At 40.7% G+C, this 19,553-nt stretch overlaps 2 protein-coding genes across 2 annotated transcripts; one reads left to right on the top strand and one right to left on the bottom strand.

Annotated features, from left to right (window-relative positions):
- The first annotated feature begins 3,787 nt into the window (after positions 1-3,787).
- On the top strand, positions 3,788-12,671 carry LOC115239829 (hairy/enhancer-of-split related with YRPW motif protein-like). Its single transcript, XM_029814614.1, has 4 exons — positions 3,788-4,043; positions 5,716-7,504; positions 8,095-8,309; positions 10,700-12,671. Exons 2-4 carry the CDS (start codon positions 6,903-6,905, stop codon positions 11,092-11,094), a joined length of 1,212 nt encoding a protein of 403 aa, XP_029670474.1. The 5' UTR covers positions 3,788-4,043; positions 5,716-6,902; the 3' UTR covers positions 11,095-12,671.
- A 1,650-nt stretch (positions 12,672-14,321) lies between these two features.
- On the bottom strand, positions 14,322-16,782 carry LOC115239830. The gene is made up of 2 exons (XM_029814615.1): positions 16,525-16,782; positions 14,322-16,044 (listed from the first exon to the last, which is right to left on the bottom strand). The coding sequence occupies exons 1-2, from the start codon at positions 16,567-16,569 to the stop codon at positions 15,790-15,792; spliced, it is 300 nt and encodes a 99-aa protein (XP_029670475.1). The 5' UTR covers positions 16,570-16,782; the 3' UTR covers positions 14,322-15,789.
- Positions 16,783-19,553: the final 2,771 nt, after the last annotated feature.

Genomic DNA, 19,553 nt, shown 5'->3' with positions numbered 1-19,553 from the left:
CATTCACATTTATTCTTTTCAGCTACACTCTCTACATCGAGCTGTTACATTTCTATATAAAAAATTATGTACATTTATTTGGAAATATCTTTTTAAAATATTTATCTATTCATATTTTTCCTCACAAATCTCACCGATTCTTTTTCTTTTCTAGTTTACCGAGAACCCTGAATATCTCCTTGACATCTGCTTTTGCTTCTCCCTCCTCGATCCATGCCTGGTACGCCGTTATCCTGTTTGTCATGGCCTCCGCTTCATTCTACCTTTGCGCGTAATTCATTCTGACCATCTTCATCAAACGCGCAACGTTTTTTTCGTCGAATACCACAGTGATTCAGCCCTGCTTAAATTTGAAGATCCTTCTACAATTTACGCGATTTAAACACTTGATTCATTTAATCGCCGTACACATGGAGTCCTTGTTGCAGTGAGTAATTACAATCTTCTATCATGCATCTATTATTTTCGGGAAATATATAATGAATATTTTTCATACAAAATTAACGTAAATAAATATTGATTTTTATTTATATATATTTTTTTTGAAAACATAATTTTAGTTACAAATTGTGCTTTTTGTGCTAATTATATTGTATTAATGAGAGAAAAATCAATATTTATATTTGCATAGCGATTTTACTGATTTTTTACTAATTGTCGATTTTTCTTAATCAATATATCAAGAATTTGTTAAGAAAAGAATATCTCTTTTCTTTTCTCTCTCTCCTCAGTCTAGCAGTCTGCACGTACACATGTTTAAAAATCTATTGTTGTTATTTGTTGTTCGACCTACGCAATAACACGCTTTGCGTACTTAAACTTCCACATAAAACCGTAACCGCAGACTTCTACACATAATGTAATGCGGGCGCAGCATGTGTGTCATTTTAATCGGTCAGGAAATTGCACCGACGAATGTAACGAGCCCGCGTAGACCCTTTAGAGCCGAACAATACGGCGCTGCGATTGGAAAGTCATCGATCATATATCTTAATTCGCGCGTTGCGGCGTGATATTGTAAAATTTGAGACGGTGATCGATCGTTCTTTCGAACTCCCGGGAGATGACACGATCGCCGGTCGATCATCAGCAGCGATGGTGTCCCCTTCGTCTTACATTTCGCTTGTCGTTGAAGAAATATTTGTGAGTTTTGGGCGGAGGGAACCTATTTTTTACTAAGTATTTTGTTTATTTTTTATCACATTTTATCACTTTATCATCTTTAGAATAAAAAATATAATATATAATAGTAATAAATAATAAAACAGATATCGAATAACAGAGAGAAAGAGACAAATCTTCTTTTATGCTTATTTATATTTATTTGAACTTGAACCAGGGAATTAGAATACTCTTGTGAATCTTTCATATGTTATACATGCCCGATTGCCGAGGTCTTATTGTATGTAATGCGCTGAAAAAAAATATTCGGGGAGCTCGTGTCCGGTTTGCGCGTTGCGGTTTCGGTCTGTCAAGTTTTTTAAGCTGTCAAGTCTGACAGCTGTCATCTTTTAAAATCGTGGCCAAAAAAATTGTTTAATATACGAGCGTACACATCGCACGACACACTTGTCCGCAATTGAACTGCCCTGGAGCGCGGCGAATCGCCATGACGATTGGGGGCGACTTTTAAATGGGGATGTAATTTTAGGGTGCGCGAATTCCCGACGCGCGTATTTAAATTCAATCCGCATCGCTCGAGAGAGAGTCGTGTTATTTTCCCCAAACGCGCTACTTTTTTTCTCTTTTTTTCGATGAAAATCGCGTGCGTTTTTCTTATTACGATGGGAACTTGAAAAGTGTAGCAAATGGGCCGTGAATCGCTCGATACACTTTGCTGCCTCGCTTTAAAACAAAAATTCGTAACACTACGACACGCGATAAGCATTACTGAGTAGCAGCAATAAATATGCAATCTATAAAATATAAAATTTGCTAAGTTTTTTAATTTATATTTTTTACTTTAATTATTCTAGAACATTAAATACACACGAACGTTTAAAGGAAATATCTTGATTGAGAAATTTTCTCGCAGAATCAAGTGTGGTAATTGAATCCAATTAATTCAATGTAATGTTGTTAAGTGCGGATGTGACTTACACTGGTGGCGGATCAATCTTTCAAAGGACGCAAGGGACACAGATGGTGCTAGAAAGCATGATTCGGTGAAATGAGGAAAATCCCGCCACCCTGTGTAGCCTTAATTGAGAAACAAAGATGTCTTTCACTCATATTGTACAATCTTATTTTATACACGTGCCGATTTAACAGAATGAAATTAATCAAGGTAAAGACTTTAACGATTTAAAGAAACTGATTGTTACAATCACGAGAAATATCTGTGCAAATTTTAATAATAATAAAAAGATATACATATAATTATTAGATAAAACAAGCGAGAAAAAAGGTGTCTACGTTTCGAAAATTGTGTAAATAATGATATATAAAATTCGTGAAACAATATAAACGAATACATAAGAAATATTTTCTATGGATTTAGATTCTACCGACTTTACGATGATATCACGCACATGCAGCATCCATCTAGTCATCGCGGCAGATTTACGAGGGCAAACACGGGAGCTGGAGGACAGCGCGGTTAATGCACAACACGTCATAATCGATACATTATTCGGACCGTCATCGTCGTAACATGATCGGCGATAAATTCATATTTCCGATCGGCCGTGTCACGATCGCGACGGTGGTCAACAAATCGTAAAGCGAAAGGCCGGTCCACTCGGGTCGGGTGTGTGTGCGTGCCAAACGCGTTCAACAATGTCTGCCAATTATCGGACGATTGTCGCCGCCAACTGTCGATGGTGCTGGTCAAGTTGCCGGTTGATCGGGGGGAGTGAGTGACCACTGCCTTGGTCGTTAACTTTTGTCGGCCAGGAAAACGGTCGTCCATCCATGCTTCGTTTACGCGAAATGCAAGTTGCGATACGATACGATTAAAGCGGATATCATATCGATGCTTAACAAGGAAGAACGTTTGTCTATTTAATCATTTGCGATATGTATTCCTTATTTCGAGAGAAAAAATAATATATAGTTTGATTACAAACAAAAATTTAGAGAAAAAATTAGTAGAGTAAAAAATAAAGGCGATATCTAATTTTTTTTTCTATTATTTTAGATAACGAAAGAAAGAACGGAGAGGAAAAAAGACTTCGGGCGATGCTACGAGGACTCTGATATTGTTGCAATCATGATCGACCACGGTCCGGCAAATGTATCGCGACAGACCATCCCCCTCCCTCGCCCTATCAATCGTGTTTCGTGTTTTTCTAAGAATACATTCGGTCGCGGACTGATACGCGAACCACGAATACGTAATTTTATGCGTGTTTGCTTTACGCATGGGGATACGCTCGTGTGTGCCTATATGACGTCGGTATTCTTATCCCTCCCGTTCGCGTTGTTTGTCCAGAAGATGGACTGACCAGCGGCTAAATCCACTCGACATCAGCGCATATATATATGCATGATTGAAACGAAATTATGAATAAATATTTGCCGATAGAAGGTACCGGGCTTTCCGCGTCGGAAACGACAGATATGGGCGATTCCCCGGAATTGCGAAATGCAAAAATTAAAAAGAGAAGAAAAGAGAGAGTTTTATTATATTTTTTTATTTACTTAATATATAAAAATGCACATAGCATTTCTGAATTTATTTAACATAACGAATAGCACATTCTTCTGCAAAAAGATTTAAACCAAAAAAAGCTTATATTTTATCAAAATTTTAAATTTGCGATAATGTCAGATATATATAGCTTTATATTTTGTTTACAGAATGCAAATAATAGATTTAGACGATAGAAGAAAACGCACGCGCGGATATTGACGAACATCGATATTGGAACACCGTGTCGTCTGTTTCCTCGAAGTAACGCAGATATGCACTTCGTGGCACATGTGTGTATATACGTATATGCAAACGCCTCGATTTGCGCCACGTGTCCACGTGCAGAAGTCGCGTGCGGACCGGAAGCCGGATACTTTGGCCCTACTCACGGTTCGTAATACAGAACGATGTAAGTCATTGATATCGTAACCTGCACAATGCTTAATGGCCTGGTGACTCAGACATCGTCCCTTCTTTTCGAATCTTTTTTAAAAATACTGACGAATATTGTAGTGCTTGGCGTATCGATTGACTGTGCATTTGACTGAGCGCAATCGATTTACCCGCAATGCAGAAAACGGGATAATTTATATAAAACAACGAAATAATAAAATACAAATTGTAAATGTAAAAACGTATATACAAGTTATATCAATTAATTAAATATAAAAGAGTGTTCTAATCGAAAGATATTTCAAGATATATTAATTTATAAAGAATGATTCGAGAGAGCATGATTTCTCGCAGGCTTTCTCTCAGTCAGAATCCCCGATTGTTTGGATTTGCATCATCCCTTTATATAGAATTCCGGCCCGAAGAGCGCACATTCACGCGATATACCTATGGGAACTGGGCACCCTCCTGTGCTTCTCCGCTTGCGATCCGGGAGGCATCAAAAGGCACGCAAGGTCCGCGGGAAGATATTATATAATGCGGAATAAGGACTATCCGTGGGGTGGGCTCTCGTGAATTCGGAGAGACGAAGAATAGTCGATCGGCGGCGCGAGGTGCAAAAAATACGGGCACGCGATCCACCCTATGCCTTTCCCTTTCTCTCTTTCTGTTTCGCGCCCTTGATCGCGTGATGACGTGTGCTGGACGTGTGTGCACGCGACGCGGTACACGTTTCGCGATACCCGCTGCGATCGTCGTCGTACCGTTTTCATCGCCTGCCGCGCATGCAATCGCTCCTTAATATGTCAGGAAAATAAGCCAATCTCTTCATCGAGCCTCGTGCAAAACATATCTCTATTCATCTACATTCATTTCTATTCACGACATCCAAGTTTCTCTTAGGTAATATTGGCTCGCGTGTATGATTCAATGAGAGATCGCTTCGCAAGATCCTCGAAATTTTTCAAAATTTATATTGTATCAGATGTGTTACGAAAATGAGAATTTTTTATGGTGTATTATACGCACTTTAGACAATTTGATTTTCACAGAGTAGCTTTTTCAATTTACTTGCCGCCGATTTTATGTCGCGTAATCGCTCCTGGTCTATCTCCGCTGAAAAGTTAACGATACGATTAGTCAGCTTCGTTCCCAGGCGCCGATAATCATGTGAGCGCGTGCCGCGTACGATTCCTGTGTGAACTTTATCGTGATCGCACCCCCTCTTCCTACGAACGTCCCCCAAACGGCCCTTCCCGACACGCGTGAACGTCTCCGCGACGTCCGCACGAGCGTGCGAATAAGGCAGAGGGGGGTGGCTCTCACGAGGGTGGCACTAGAGTGATTTCATGGTGGCGCGCGTATCACTTTGAGGGATTGGGGGAAAAGGGAGAAACTGATTGTCTTACCGGTTCTCTCAATTTCATTACTCATTCTCGAGTAAACGAATAAAGACAAATCCTCCCTTTCTTTATTTTCGCAGACATTGTAGAATTCATAAATAATGAAATATCTTGATGTTAAAAGATCAAATCTTAATTTGATAAACTTGAAATTTTATAAATTTTGAAATCTGTGATTTTATAAAATTGCATGAATATAAATACTAATTACAGAGAAATTGTAGTAAATATAAATTTATAAGAAAACGTATCTAAAAATCATACATATTTATTTTATTATAATAGATATAATCGATACATCAAGAATGAACAGCAAGGATTCACACGGGACTGGAAAAGAGCAGTTTCCGGCTCCTTTCTTCTCGCATATCCGCTTGGCCTGAACGACGAGAAGATCGCTTCCTCCACCTCTCAGTCTCCTTGACCAAGTGCAACGCAGAATCCGGCCGGCGGTCGCACAATCAAGGACCCACGCTCGCACGCACGCACGCACGCTCTCGCACACGAGTCGCCGCGAACGTTCCCACGAAAGTCGCCCCTCCCGATTTTCGTTCCCCCTTCGACGATGATGTGCGTACTCTCGCTCCCTCCCATGCGCCGGGGTTTTGCTCTTTACCTCGACGAGCCGCACGGGGCCCCTCCGGTGCCCCACTCTCATCCCGAGGGCGCACACCTCCGATCATCCCCACCAGGATCGCGGGATACACCACGCGGTCGTGTGTCGTCCCTGCGTCCTCCCGCACACGACATACGTCCGCCGCCACGCGACCAGTGCACACGCACATCCTGCAGCAACTGCAGCAGCCGAGAGTGCGTCCAGCGCGCGACTTCTTCTTCCACGCATGCACGTACGCACGCGACCGCGAGCGACGTCGCGGGTAGCCGCAGCACGTGAGCGCTGATAAACTCCACCGTCGTCGCGAGACAAGTGCCAGGACCGATTGCTCCTTTCGCGGTCACCGTTCCAGCCCTGACCTTCCTCAAGATCTCGCGAAACGTTCGTCGACACTCAACGTAGAAACGTTGCAACAATTTTCGAAATTCACGAAGAAATTATCTTGAGAATTCGGCGACAACAATACGGCAATCTTCTCCAGGATTCGCAAGTTTAGTGGAAATTAGATCCTTAAAGAAATTATCTCATCAGCAGCAAAGGCCCTTCGATCTTCTTCAGATTTTCCGGAAGAGATTCTGCAAATATTCGAATTCATCTTTCAAACATAGACGTTGAAAGCTATGTGATCTTTTATTGTGTTTGACATTTTATCTCGATTAATACTGCAGATTTATTCATATATAAACAGTGACTGTGTATAAATCATTCTCGTCAATCGCTATGGCATCTCATATCGTTGTGGAATCGGTATCTCGCAGCATCCGGCGGTAGCGCGATCGATTTGAATATTTCTTCGATTCGCAAGAAGTTTGCGCCGTCCGATAGATCCTCCTCCGTTCTCCTCTGACAGCGTAACATGTGGCGAGTGGTGGTCGCGCGTTCCGACGACAACAGCACCCTGTTGTCCTCCGAGATTACTTCCGGCGCAGTCGCGCCCGGTCACCTGTCAACGCTACCGGCGCCGCCGTCGGGTCATCATTGGGGTTATCCGCCGCCGCCGCATCATCCACCTTATCAGCCGCCGCAACATCCGGATATGCGTCATCATCATGATATGCGGCCGCCCGGGCCTCACGAGTTGCGACACGCTGCCACGATACCAGGCGACCTGAGGAACCAGGAGCTACGGCACGAGATGCAGCGGCCGGATCTTCGACATCCGGAGATACAGAGGCATCAGGAATTATCCAGACACGACATTGTCAGGCATCAGGACGTCCGACATCAGGATATGTCAAGCATGCGATCGGATATGACGGAGATGCGATCTAATCACGAGTTTTTGGAATTAAAAATTGATACGGAGTTAAGAAGTCAAGACACTAGTCAACAGCAACAGCAGCAGCAGCAACAACAGCAACCGCAACAAAATCAAGGACATCAACAAAGAAATCTGAAGAGGACCATGAGCGATTCCGATTGCGACGACGTGTTTTCGGAGGAGAGCGGCAAGGAACCGTACGTATTTATTTTTTTATACAATCTCGCGTTATCTAATACAAAAAAAAATCCATGCGATCGTTGTATTAAAATTAGAGCCCCCCCAATGGAATAATTTCAAATCGTCTTATAATTCGCAAAAGTTTAGTTTCTTAAAAAAAAAATTCTTAATCTACAGAATATCAAACAAGAATTTTTGATCGTTCTATAAAAATAAAAAAAAAATGAAATAATTAAGATTAATTTTCTTTAAGATGAAGCAGTGAGCGTAAAAGTTTTTATTGAAATAATCTTTTGTTCTCTAAAAATTTCGTCGGTCGGTCTTCTCGACGCGGCATATGTCTCTTTGTTTCGACGACAAAATCGTAATTAAAATTGTAATTAAAACAGCATTGTTTCAGTCTGGTCGAAATTAATTAAGTGAGTTGTCGCGCGGTCCACAAGGCGAATTGACAATATGTAATTAAAATAATTCTCTCTCGTTTCTGTTTACGATTAGAACGGTACCGTAAAATTCCGGACAAAGAAACCACGAAGTGTCTTATAACGCGCCCTTGAATCCCATGTTGCTTTTATGTCTCAACCCTTGCTCGAAATTCCCGTTGCAGATGCAACTCGCCCGGAGGAGACTCCTGTCAGCACGCGTCGCGGAAACGCAGGAGGGGGATGATCGAGAAAAAGCGTCGCGACAGGATCAACGCGTCCCTCGGCGAGCTGAGGAGATTGGTACCGGCAGCCGCCAGGGATCCTCACAGCGGAAAGCTGGAGAAAGCGGAGATCCTGCAGCTCACTGTCGAGCATTTGCGCACGCTTCGCAATAAGGGTGAGAGTCTTCTCCTCTATCCTTTTTAATCCTCGTCCCTTCGCTTGAGTTATTTCTTTAAATTAAATCGTTCTCTAAATACGGCGATTTTCTATGCTCCTATGTATTTTATTATATAAAAATTTTTAACTGTGAAAAAAAAACTTGTTTTAATTAACTAGTGTATGTGTTTTAGATTAACGCTATTATATAAAACGATTGAACGAAAACTATTCGGTATTTACCACTTCGCACGCGAGAACGGAAGTGACATAACGGAAGTGCAGATCGAAAGATGTAACGGTGTCGAGTAATAAGATCTCCGAATCCGGAAGAAACGCCTTTTCCTGTTGTGAATGCGTAGCGGAATTCGAAGACGATTCTCCAAGATCAATGAGACCACCCTTTCTTTCTAACTCGAGATTTCTCGGGCCTGACATTAATAATCTCTCAACGGTTACTAATTTGATTCTTACGCCATTATTATGTCTCTCGGTTAGCCGGCCCTTTTTTCCTACCGGAAGACACCTGTTGACCGTAAGGGTGAACAGAGAGAACACTAACTGTAACTGTGTAACCGAATGCCCATCTGTCGTCTCTGCGTTTCCTTATTACGTAGATCCGAGATAGATTAACATAGATTTGTAAACGAGATCTTTGTATCAGTATAATAATATCTTAAATGCGCGCAGATATATATCTCTTTAATCTTAAAAATTATCATTCTCTCATAATTTTAATTTTTTTTTTACAAATGATGAATATGTCACTTTGTTATTAATTATTTTCGTTATAAAAATAACGCGAAAAATCAGTTAAATTGATCAATTCGCAAATATTAATTGACGGAATTCTCTCGGAAAGATATTAAACAAATTTCAGATGCAATTCTTTCAACACAATATTGATATTATTAAGAACGGTCCACAAGAAATATTTTCGAGAAAGAGGCATCGTAGAGAAAATCACGAGACAAGGTGTGGCATATGGTTTCCCGTGAAGGCCGCCATACAAACGGGATCCACACACGCGAGCAGGTGCTGGACCGGGCGCGGAGATCCTGTGGGAAGCACAGAGGAAGTCAACGACTCTCTGGAAGTGGTGTTCCCACGATTGGTGGCGGCGGGCCCGGGGGTGAGGTGTCCCGCGTGTCGCACCCCTCGCGAGGGAGGTGCTTGGCGGATCGGCCTGGGGCAGATGTCGAACCCTGTGGGAAACCAGCTAGAGAGCCGCTCATATATGTGCTTGCACGGACACGCACCACCAATACACACGTCCGATTGTGTGCGCGGTCTCCCTATTTGTAAATGCGTACACGTCGAAGGGCGCGACGAGCTCTGTGTGTCTCTTTCTCTCCTCCCCTTTCTTCTAAAAACGAGAGATATTAAATTTAATATCGCTAAACAAACTATCGCGATATTTCAAGACCGGCCAGAGACTTACTCTAATACTTAAGATTTCTATAATGACATTTGTTGTTTCGATAATGATGCTTGTCAATCAAAGATCAATATCGATTGAATAATATTTCGTTGTTATTTTGTTAATAAATTTGCAAAGGAAAATATTCACACGCTCGGTTTGACATTTTTTATATCTTACGCTTATGTTAGTTTTTAAACGTCAGTACACACCGAATAAGTTTCTTTTTTATAGTTTTTCCCAAAGTTTCGAAGTCACTTATCGAAGGCTTTAGCAATGATCGATCGCACGTGATTTTAACACGTACGTAGTAGTCTACATACGCAATAGACTTTTCTTATAAGTGATGTTTGTATAGGGGGTCTGAGAACTTGCATAATAACGTGGGACACTCCACTCGTTTATTCGGTGCGTGCATATCTCGCGTACGAGACGCCTGGTCGGTCTATGGGGGTCTAAATGGTTCCCACGCTACCTGTCCCATTCCACGTGCACACAATGAACCGCCTGCTACTAAAGCCAAGGCGCCCATCTCGCCTCGGTGCACGTATGCTGAGGCATTGTTGCGCCGCGAAAACCAAAAATGCACAAAAGATCTCGGTCCGCAGATGCATTTCTTAATCTGCGAATCGTCCGGAGACGATTCGCGGGAAAAACTCCGGGAAAAACGGCGATATCATTTTTCGACACCTGCTCTCTTTCGAAGCGCGACACCTTTGTCGAAAAATAATTTTCTCGTTGAAGCTCGCGTCTTAAACGATTACATTATACAAAAAAATTATGTACCATTTTTTTATCTATAAAAGTTTTCTTTATCTTAAACAAATTTTAAAGACTACGATATCTATATATATATGTATATATGATTTGTTATTACATATCATTAAATCTTAAGTTATTATATATTATATATTTTATAATAACTATAAAGATATTATATATTTTTTGAATATTTTTATCATTAATCACGATGTAAATTGCAATTACAGGACCGGAGGGCTATGACAGCACGAAGCTAGCTATGGATTATCACGCGGTAGGCTGGGGAGAGTGTGCCGCCGAAGTGGGCCGATACCTGGTGACTATGGAGGGTCTGGATGAGAGAGATCCGCTTCGGCTACGGCTACTGTCGCATCTGCAGAGCTTCCACCGGGAACATCCGCCGTCAGCCGTGCCCTCGGCAGTGCCCGCTGCGTCTACGACGTTGACGTCTACCTCGACTGCCAGCAGCTACGAGCCGCCAAGCACGGTCTCCGCCGGGATGCCGCCCGGTCCGGGGACCATGCCGCCGCTTCTAGGCGGCTGGAGCCAATACCCGGGTCAGTATCCCCAGCAACAGCACGGGAAACCCTATCGACCCTGGGGCGCGGAACTGGCATACTGACCTTGAACCCCCGATGCGCAATCGACGGCCATGGTCGCGGTCGTTTGGTGCAAGAGCCAACAACAAGAACATTCTAATGCGAGATTGTAGAATTCACTTTCCCTTTGCAGAATTTGATGTATAAGAACGATATAATGCATAAGTGCGTAACTGGATTTTATGTTACAAATATTTTCGTAAATATTTTACGAAACAAATCAATGTGAAGGGCAAATTTCGTGTATATACGTATTATATATTTTTTGTACAATATTTTAATACTTTATTATTAACATATCTCAGGAATGTTCAACGACCAAAACTGTATATCAGTGCATTTTCAATGAGTGAGACAATGATAGTCATGTGTGAATACCTAACTTAAAAAGATATTTATTAATAGAAAAAATTTGTATATAGATTGTACATACATACGCTTAAATGTAAATAATAAGACGTATTCGTAATTTTATCTCGTAATCGACTACCGGTTTGCGTATCGACTTAGTATATTTGCTTCATTGACGCTTTCGAGTGATAAGCGATTGCGTGAGCGTGTAAAGTCCAGCGTGAATAAAAAAAGAAAAAGAAGCGAAGGGGAGAGAGAGAAACAGTTGTCATACGCATGCCGGAACGTGCCATTTACGCATTTTAATGTTTACGTGTGAGAGAGGTCCAAGTATTTTTGCAATACGATTTTGTAATAAAGCGATAACACTCGAAGATACAAATAGAATCTCATCGCATGTGATTCCTCTCCTTTGTACTTTCCCCCAAGAGAGTCCAATCGATATTACATTTTCGAGATATACAGCCATTAATCGGCATTCACGCGAAACTGAAGCGGATCAGATAAGAATGTCCTACATTCTCGTCGGATAACTGACACTGAGGTAGTTCCTGGGAACGTATATAATATAAATCGAGACTCGTAAATACAATCTGATCGATCATTTACGAATTTAGATACCTGACATATCAAAACATTATCAATGTTTACACGACCCTATGGCGCGCAACTGTACGTACCTGTTATGAAACTATTTACGGTCGGAAATACTCTTTTTTTTTCAATGAGATCGGTCACTGTCGCTTATTATGCGACAAAATAAACACGGATTCTTCTGGAAAGAAATTTAAGTTTAGTAGAGCATTGATTTTTGGTATTTAAATAGACTCTTGTTAAAAATTGTATTCTCTGTGGGTGCTTCCGAGACATTTAACAATCTTTAAGAGAAATTCATCATTTTTATTTCTAATTATATTTTAAAAAAAGAACTTTTTTCTCGCTCAAAGTTTTTTTCAGCTATAATAGCTACCAGAAAATAATCCTACGTTGCAGATATTTGTCGATAGTGAAACGTTGACAGTCAAATCATCTCATTGTACACTGCGTCTTTTGTGCAAATTTTACGCACCCGAAGGCTTTCAAGAGAGAACCGACGCAAATTTGCGGACGAAAGAATTTACAGCATTCGGGGAGGAGGACGCGCATCGTTTTTCTTCCTTTCTCATGCAAAATTCCCTTCGCAGACGCGGAATATTCCCGACTACGAAGAACAATGAGACTTACGACCCTCCCGCTCGCGTTATGTCCGTAAACCAGTTTTGCGAATCATTAGTTTCGCAGCACAGTTCGCGCGCACGTTTACTCCTTATTTCCTTTTCTTTTTTTTTTAATGAACTGCGGTCAACGATTAGTCGCGACTATTTGTGCTCCCGCGCAGCGTCGACAAAACCTAATTTTCGGGAATTACTGATATTGCGTAGGCACGTGCGGCCTATTGTTCGCGCGTGCTCGTTACGCACGATTTTTTCTATAGGTCGCACGCGCGCATAATTGCGAAACGCGTCCATGTAACGCGTTCAACCGCGAGCTCTTGTCAAAACTTGACACTTCTCGTCAAATTAACGGTAGAAGAGCTTTTTCTCTGTTAAACAGTAATACGAGCTTGTTTAATCGTCAAAAGGCTACACAAATTAATATTTTAGGAAAAACCTTAATTATATATATTATATATATATTACGACGATTAAACAAGCTCGTATTACCCTTATTTACCCTAAATAATTTTTTTAGGATATCAAATTTTACGTTATAGATCCGTTTTAAGAATCAATACTTGATTATATCCTTTCTAAAAGATTAATATATAATGATAAATAAAAAGAAAATTTCTATTATTCCCCTTACACTAGAAATTTATTCTGAAGTCGCGAATAATACGGGTCTACGAGATAGAAGAAAAGTTAAAAATGCAAATTCCAAATTCCAAATTGCAATTGCACATTAGACTCTAATCACAAATGGATATTAAAAAATAATGTAAAAAATAAATGAATATTAAAAAGTAAAGCAACAAGAGAGGATAGTTGAAGGTCCTTTTGACATCGCTATCAAATAATAAATTCTCTGCTCTCTCTGTAAATCATTATTATAGATATTCGCGAAAATAGAACAACGAGTGGTTAAAATGTTACCAGAAACGACCCGAAATCACAGAGAAGGCTATAGTTTTCACTTGTCATAAAAGAAATACTATAATCCTTATAACACATCTCCAGAATGATCGTTAGACGCCGTAACGAGAAAATCGCGCGCGGATCGATAGCTATTACCAATTCAAACGAAGGTTCCACGTGTGGTGTTGCTTAGTGTGTGACACTGGTACATATTATACTGCATATTATGCTATACGGTGCATACATGTATGCGGTACACATTGCACGATCAATGAAACCGCGATGACAGGGGTCACGGGAACACTATATGTCGGGGATCGTCAATAAAACCATTTTATTCATGACACTCACATATCCATTACAAAGTCACAGCCTTATCGGAAACGCTCTTACGTAAAGTATATATCAACACGCATCGCGTACACCTACGTACATATCCATATACATATATATATATATATATATATATCCTGTTTCTTTTATTTTATATATACATATATAAATTCTGCATCTATACATAGATATAAGTCGTTAAAGCTCTTCTCTTCTCCCCTCTTACAAATCGACCCGTAGGAAGAATAAAAAGATTACGCTTCAGTAAGGATTGACTTTGCATTTTGAGCAAAAGTGCGGGAAATAGATCGGAAATAGAAAACCTCGATTCGGGTGACCAGGCCGGTGCGATTTATTGCGTAAACATCCTCGATATCCAGTAACTCGGATTTGTCGAAAAGAATTAAAACGAAATCGCAGAAAAGAGAAAATCCGTTCATTTAAGTATATTATTTTTTTTTTAATGCCGTTTACCTCTCGCGAAATATACGATGTTCATTCCTCGAAATAAAAATATGATGAGTTTACCTATATCGAGGATCAGTTGTATCGACTAACTATAATCTAACGGGCGCACTATGAACGCGCAAGATATTGAAAACCTAGGACGATCAGCGTGACGACATCGAGTTACAAAGTCGGATTCCCTCTCACTGATAACTAGCGGGGGAAATTAGAGTATCCAACATGAGATTCATGATGAAATTTTTCATCGATATCCGACTGATCCGAAAAGATGTATGCGAGTACACGTATAATTTAAGTAAAAAAGTAAATAATTTAATCTTCTTTATTATAATTTTAATTTATAATTATTATTCTAATGATTAAAATTTATTTTTCTGCGAAATCTCTTTTCTTACGATCATAAATAAATTATTTGGACACAGCGAGGAGGCTCTGTCACGTGCGGTTTTGGTGTAGCTTTCGAGCGTCTCGCGCGAAAATAAATTATTGATTACCCGAAACAGTGCACAATATCAAAAAAAAAAATAATATCTTGCAAAAAACTAATCTGTGAGTTAGACTCGATGTGATAAAATCACATGATAAGTGGAAAAGTTCTATTATATTTCGAACGTCATTCTTCCGTGATTGATAACACGCTAGGCGATATATATTTTTTTGTACTACGTCACATATTGCTATTCTCTATATTGAAAGTGATGATGACGCGCAAAGAGAAGAAACGTCGCACTTTCTTTCTTTCTTGTACGATAAAATGTGGGAAAAAAAGACGATCGTTGAACTGAATAAATTAAACCAACAACTAATTTAATTATTAATATAACCGCGTTTGCGTAATCATAACTAAACTATTGTAATTGTAATGAAATGAATGTGTATGACAATAAATAAATAATGCATCTATTATCGACGAAGTTATGCGGCTAAATGAGATCAAAATTATCGCAAACATCAGAATGCAAACTATAAAATAAATTGATAAATCTAGTGTTGGAAGACTAATTGGAAATAAAGCATCACCTCTTCTTCGCATTCTTATCTCACGATAATATGTTGAAAAATCGTCTGATACGATGATTATAATAATCCAAGGTCTGTAGAATTTCTCTTTCTATCTTTCATCCCCCCTCATCTCGACGATATGATACATCTCAAAAAATAAAAGAGAGCATAAAACGCTCCCTGTGCGTGGAACGGATTACGGATGGATTGTGATTAACCCTTAACCGAGTTCTCGACGAGCATGTTCTTTGGTGCCGCTATTGCATTAACAGAAGTACTGTCCAGAAAATAAAAATGACATACTCGTATACTCACCGGTTAAGGGTTAAATATCGTTAAGAATCGTACACCCGCGATTCTTTGCCACCCTTTTGGACGGCATGCGATTGCCGGCGAATTTAATAGCGAGACAAACGAGCGTGCGATACGTATCGCTTATGAGCACGGATGTTAGATTATCATCTCGTTCTCTCTGTTCTCGTTCTTCTGGTTCTCCTCGTACTCGTCGCAACAGCAACAACTCGACATGCAGTCCTCCTGGTTCTCGGCGACGTACGTCATATAGGTGTCGATACTCTTGGTGTCTAAGGACGGCAGGGACCACGAGAGCGAGGTCGTCTCGAGGTCCGGAATGGCCGTGTGCCAGGAACTGGGATTGCGCGACTTTTTGGCCTTATGACTCCTGGTGGACAGCTTTTTGATCGCCTGTAAAGTAAAAAAGAAAAAAAGATAATACATCGCTCTCTTAAATAACGAGGGGAAGAAATGGAACGCACCCTTTCGCAGGGAAAGGTCGACGCGAGTTCTCACTGTAATTACGTGACATAGCTCGTTTACTCGAAATCACCCAACGACGCGTACCTATAAGAACATCGATTCGCGATAATTCAACCGCGCGCGGAAGTTTTACACCTAAATGGAATGACGTAAACGAAACCATACCATGTGTCGTAATTCTGCACGACGCAAAACAAGACGCGTAAAATTCGTGTTAACGAACGTTGCGCCCTTTAATCGAGTCGAGAAAATATGCAAAACCGATCATGTATGTCCAGATGGAATTAGGCCACAATATGCGCCCGAAAGAAACGTGCGTGCGTGCGTGCGTGCATGCGTGCAACAGTCGATCGAAGAGATGATCGAGGAGAAGAGCCGATTAACGTCCGTTGACAGATAACGGCTTACCCGCAGGATCCTGCGGCCGGACTTGCCGAGGAATTTCTTCAGCATCGCGGCCGGTTCCGACGTCAATGTCACCGTCTTTCTCGCCTCCCCGAGAAGGAGAGCAGCCGCGCCGATTATTTTCCTCGTCGTCGCGCGCGCGAGTACGATACACGCGTGCACGGGATTGATTTTCGGACGTGGTTGCGCCTATCCGCCCCGCACCACCGTCGTCGGCCTGTGGATCGATGCGTACACGCCACGGCGTCACGCGACGAAATACCGCTCCGGATCGACGAGCCGCTCTATTTATTACCTCGGCTTCAGCCCCAGACTCCGCGTCCGATCCCGCACGATCATCCCCGAACGCGAGAGCTCGCGGGTATATCAACCGCATCCCAACTCCGTACAATCTCTTGCGGAAATGCTTTCCTCTTGTGGTACGCTCGAGGCAATTAACCCTTACGAAGATAGAAAGGTTAATGTGCGACCGGTAATTACGATTGACTTAACGCAATTGTAATTTTCACGGCGCCGTCATCTCCGGCCGGGATCATTTTAATTGATAAAGTTAAATACTGCGAACAGAGAGATGTCTATTAACGTATCTCAATCTACAGATTGCGTACTACAAATTATTTACAATTGAGGATTTTTACAAAGAACACGGAAAATATGTTTGCCGTTACTTAAATTAAAAAATTGATTTAAAAAATCAAAAAATTATTAGATTTTTCGATCGTACAAATTCTAATAATTTTCATTGTCGAATCTTTTGAGTCTAATTAAATAAATATTATATCAAGATTATTAATATAAATATTTATATCAAGATATGCTATATATAATGTATGTTTGACAATTTATTAATTCGTAAAAATTATGAAATATTAACAAAGGAAAAATAAAACTAACGCATGATTTATCTATCCCTAACAAGAGATTGCAAGATACAGCGAATAATCAATGCACAATTCAATAAAGAAGGTACGCGTGCGTGAAAATCCATCTGCAATATGAAAGAATATAGAACGAGAGTGCTCAATGACCCGTGGGGAATAGAGATGAGAATAAGAACGAATTGGATTATAATCTACGAATGATTGACGAGAATTCGTCGAAAGGCACAATCGCCGATTGACAAGACGTTGATATGTGATAATTTTATCTTAATTCCGATTGATTTAATTACATTTAAGTTGCATCCATTATATATGTCTGTACATGTATATCTCAATATATGTGTGTATGTTATTATCTCTCTTCTCTGCATATCTCAAAAAGCATTTTTAATATGAGATTAAACGGCAACTCTGTTATTAATTTTCGGATATATATTTACCGGATGCAATATATTAAAAAATATTAATAATGTGAAATGTGATCGATATATCGTCAATATATTACATGGGCAATATTACATAAATTGTAATTAAATTGCACATATACTTTTTATAATAAGTGTAATATTATATAATATCTATTATATTACTTGAAAAATATAATATAAGAAACATATAACGATGATTATATAAAATGTAAAAAAAATCTTTTCAATAGACACGCATTTATCTAAACAATAGATTATTTGAGAATGAGAGATATCTTGCGAGCGCACGTGAACGAAATTTAATCGGCGCTTCGGGATGAATTAAACTAAGGCAACGAGCGAGAAGTCGAGAGCGAGCGCAAGAGTAAATCCCGGTAAAGCGATGCACGCACACACGCTTCTTCCTTTCTCTCTCTCTTTCTCTTTATCTCGCGGCTGCTTGCACACACGTGCGTGGCGTGTGCGTGTGACGCGTGTGAGCGCGGCCGTTCTCACGCGGCGGCACGCGTCGCGCCGTGCGTGTCCCCCTCCTTCCCCCTTCCGACACACGTCGGGGGCCACGTGCCGCCCCCGGCCCCCGAGTGGCCCCACGAAAAACTCATAATTGTCATAACATTCGAGCGCACCGTCGATGCCACGTCGTCGTGAAAAGATCGCTCCCCGGAATTGAAATCATAAGTACACTTCGATTCGTTAATCAGACCCCCGGTTCCGTTAATCTCCCCAACCTGGCGTTATTTAACGCTATCGCTAAAGTTTATTCTCGTGCGAAAACCAATAATATATAATCAATAATATAATATATTCACAGACAAAAAAAAATATATATATATAGACAAAATAAAATAGTTTTCGCGAAAATATTATGTACGAATCTCCTCCTCTCGACATGAAATGGACCGTGATTGCGATGCAAAGTCCGCGGCAAACGGATCCGTCATCGAGGCAAATCTGTCGTTTGCGTGATTCACTGAAACCGTTTTACGATTATTGCAACGCGAACCGGGCAATCATTTTTTCGCGGACGAGGGGAAACAATCGCCATAGGCGACCATCGGGGTATAACGAGCGACGCGTGGCGCGGTCGCGTGGCTACACAAATGCGCGCTCAAACATCGCGGCCCGGCGAAAATAAGTCCCGCCTAATTGAGGCGGCTGTTCCATTATAGAGATTAGAAACTTCAAACCGGAGACTACCGCACCCGCCGGCCTTTGAGAGCCTCGCGCGATTAATTAATGCAAGATCGTGTTACTATTTCTCGTTTCTTTCGGCCCTCGCGAACAAACGCACCCTGTACTCCCTCCGTAAGGATCTGGAAATCCTTAGGGAGAAGAGGGAGTATGGTCATTTCGAGAAAATTTGAAAAAAGACAAGTTATATATTAGATAAAGAAAATCAATAGGATTAAACTTTTCGCAGATATGTATCTCGTTTAGCAGGATTCATTAATAAAAAAATTAATGAACTTCAAACAAACAATGCAAATACTACCTATTCGAACAGTAATTTAATTAATGAAAGTAACATTAAATTTATTGTCGGGGACGAGATTTGTTATTTTATCAATACTATCGAAATTATCTACGTAACACAGAAAATCCTACGTATTTCCTGAGGTCAGGAGGTCACGGTAATCCCCTGTTAGCTAACAGATACATTGCACAAATTTGAAGCTAATCCACGTTCGTACGCGTCACACGAATTGCGTGAGCGCTGTTACGT

The sequence above is a fragment of the Formica exsecta genome, unplaced genomic scaffold (assembly GCF_003651465.1).
Source record: "Formica exsecta isolate Colony F162 unplaced genomic scaffold, ASM365146v1 scaffold395, whole genome shotgun sequence".
Taxonomy (NCBI): Eukaryota; Metazoa; Arthropoda; class Insecta; order Hymenoptera; family Formicidae; genus Formica; species Formica exsecta.
The sequence above is the reverse complement of the archived record's forward strand: the minus strand, read 5'-3'. Positions and strand labels throughout refer to the sequence as shown.